The sequence below is a fragment of the Acanthisitta chloris genome, unplaced genomic scaffold (assembly GCF_000695815.1).
Source record: "Acanthisitta chloris isolate BGI_N310 unplaced genomic scaffold, ASM69581v1 scaffold28539, whole genome shotgun sequence".
NCBI lineage: Eukaryota > Metazoa > Chordata > Aves > Passeriformes > Acanthisittidae > Acanthisitta > Acanthisitta chloris.
In genome coordinates, this window is record NW_008690216.1 from 40,419 (window position 1) to 43,100 (window position 2,682).

A 2,682-nucleotide genomic window follows, 5' to 3' on the forward strand; every position below is an offset into this window, starting at 1 on the left:
TCAGATGTCCATGTCTGCCCGTATCTGACGTCCACAGGTTGGTTTGAGCATCTGAGGTCACTCAGGAAGCCCAGCTGAAAGGAACCCCCATGCAGCTGCTGGCACAATCACAGCCCTAGTCTTGATATGATCTGCAAGTTCCCACTGTGCAGAATCAAGGTAAGCAATGACATCTGTTGCCTCCGAGGGCAAAGCTGGACACGGTCAATTAAAAACAACATTTCACTGGATGTGAATCAGGAAGACTGTTCTGAAGCGATTTGGAGGACTTTATACTTTGCTCTTGAAAGGTTTTTATGGCGATTGAATACTCAGCAATATTTGATCCTCAGTAAAATAGCTGTTTATTGCCTCTTTAATTAGGCATTTCATAGCACTGAATGAATAACTGTATCTCCAAGGATGGTTTGCGATTCCTTCCCGCTGGGAAATTGCCCTGACTTACGTCTTTTCTTCCTCTAGTTCCTCTAGCATTATAAATAAGGTCATTAATAATAACTAAACATCTATTTTTCTTCTACAGAAATTTCTGCTTTCCAAAGCTGCAACTTTAAATAGGGATCTTTCTATCCAGCCTTTTAAAACCTCTTCTAACTCATCAGCTTGAAACTGTGTTCGGGAACTTGGACTAACTGAAAGAGCTTTCTAGGCATTTTCTTGATGGGAAAAAAAAACCCAAACCCAAAACAACCAAAAAAAGACTCTTTCTTGATGGGAAAAAAAAAAAACCAAACCCAAAACAACCAAAAAAAGACTCTTTCCATCTGTATCCCACTTAACTGAGAACAGTCTAATGTGTCCTCCACCGCTCTTGAGGGAAGCCTTCATCTTTCCACTGACCAGCGAGGCAAACCCAAGTTTGATGTCCAGAGGCTGCTGTGATACATCCTAGCGGTTACAAAACCTGTGAAGCTCATGGGACTGAAAGATGTGACCAAAGGAAATTGTTGGGTAAGTGCTGAACTGAGAAAGGCTGAGGCAGCACCGTGGTATGTGGTTAAACCTGTCTGTGCCAGGCTATTAAACACCTCTTAGGCTATTGAAAAGTAAACCAGACTTAATATTACCAGCTTTGGGAACAAGCACCTGATCAGACAGTCTCTTAAACAGTACCAAAGTCTGTCAGAGATAGAGAAGAGGTGTGAAAGGGGACAGGGAGAGAGCAGCAGGCAGACTGACCAGGGAGGGAAAGTGTGAGGCCACAGACACAAAAGGCAACGAAGTAAGTTCAGTCAGAAAAGAGAGCATGCAAGAAAAACAGCACCTCCAAACTGTGGCCTCTGGCTAACTTATTTCTTACTTACTCAACCACATTAAAACAAAAAGAGACTAAGAGACAAATATCACATTGGAGACTTTTGGCAGAGTAGAGATCTTTCCTTGTTTCACCTGCAGAGCCTCCTCTAGTCAGGGCTGCACACTTGCACATCCAGCTCGGAGTTGGGTTCAATTTGCACCAGTGCTATTTTGTCTAGTTAGTTACTCTCCTCATCTGTTTTTCGGGTTGTTTTATTTCTAATCTGTATTTCTCAAGCAAATGCATTGATATGTTTCTCTAAGGAGTTTTAAAGCGTTACTAGAATGAGATGGCTCCATTATTTTATTACACTCTTGAATAGCAGTGGTGCTACTGTGCCAATAAATAAACCTGCTTGATAAATGGGACAGGTAACATCACTGTGGCATTACAAGGCTGTAATAAACCAAATAGTGAATCCAGTTATCAGCAACAGTGCTCATGACTCAGAAGATTTATGGTGCCATCCAGCACTGCTGATCTTTGCAGTTGTCACTATTTGTGTAACACTGAGCTCTGCTATCCAAGAAGCTCCAGGTCTGATTATTACTATATTTTAATTTAAATAACCTCCAATAGAAAGGTCATTGCAAATCATGCAGCCATTAAAAAGGCTTCCATGGCTCCTTGCTCAGCCTAAAATGACACTATTTCCTTCATGCAAATTTTATAGCTGGACATGCTTTTGGGAGAAGAATGATCACCAGACACGAGGCAGGAAGGGGAGGGAGGAGGGGATTGTGTGGAAGGTCAAGCAGGACTCAGAAAGATGTGGAAAGACTACCGACCAGCCATCTGTTTCTCCTTACTCCTTCTCTTTTTCTCCAGCCGGCGTAGCCTCTTCTCCTCGCGCCTCTTGGCTTCTTCTTCCTCTTGGTGCTGTCGACACTTGTGGAAATTCTCCACCACCACCCCCACGAACATGTTGAGGACAAAGAAGGCCACGATCAGCAAGAAGGAAATGAAGTAGAGGAGCATCCATGGGTTGTAGTTCATGACTGGCTGCAAAGTGGAGGAAGGCAAATTTCAAGTGAGCCTCAAAAAAAATAATGGCAGGAAATTGATACAGCTGTGCCATCTGCCAAGCCCATGGGTGCTCCTTTCAGGCAGCTCAGGGTGCTCTGCTCTTCCTGAAAATCAGAGCCTTCTGTGACATTGTAACTGAATGCTCCCAAAACACAAAGTATGTTGAGGATAAAGCATCACCTCTGTTGTGCCAACAGGACAGCAGCATCCTTTGCAGCTATTGTAAGTCCCTCACTGAAAACTTGTACTTACACAAAGCACTTTTTGCCTGAAAAGTCCAAATTGCTTAATAAGTCAAACCACTCTTTGATAGGTGCAGCTCTCCTAACACAAGTTATACCAGCCATGTTGCAATATCT

At 43.1% G+C, this 2,682-nt stretch overlaps 1 protein-coding gene across 1 annotated transcript in view; it reads right to left on the bottom strand.

The window, feature by feature from the left end:
- The window catches only part of LOC103808937 (voltage-dependent T-type calcium channel subunit alpha-1G-like), a gene marked incomplete at its 5' end in the record, with an annotated part of 52,586 nt that overhangs the window by 28,502 nt on the left and 21,402 nt on the right, over positions 1 to 2,682 (bottom strand). Inside the window, one exon of the mRNA XM_009081745.1 lies at positions 2,086 to 2,299. Coding sequence (XP_009079993.1) covers positions 2,086 to 2,299 — 214 coding nt within the window. The remainder of the gene's footprint in view (positions 1 to 2,085; positions 2,300 to 2,682) is intronic.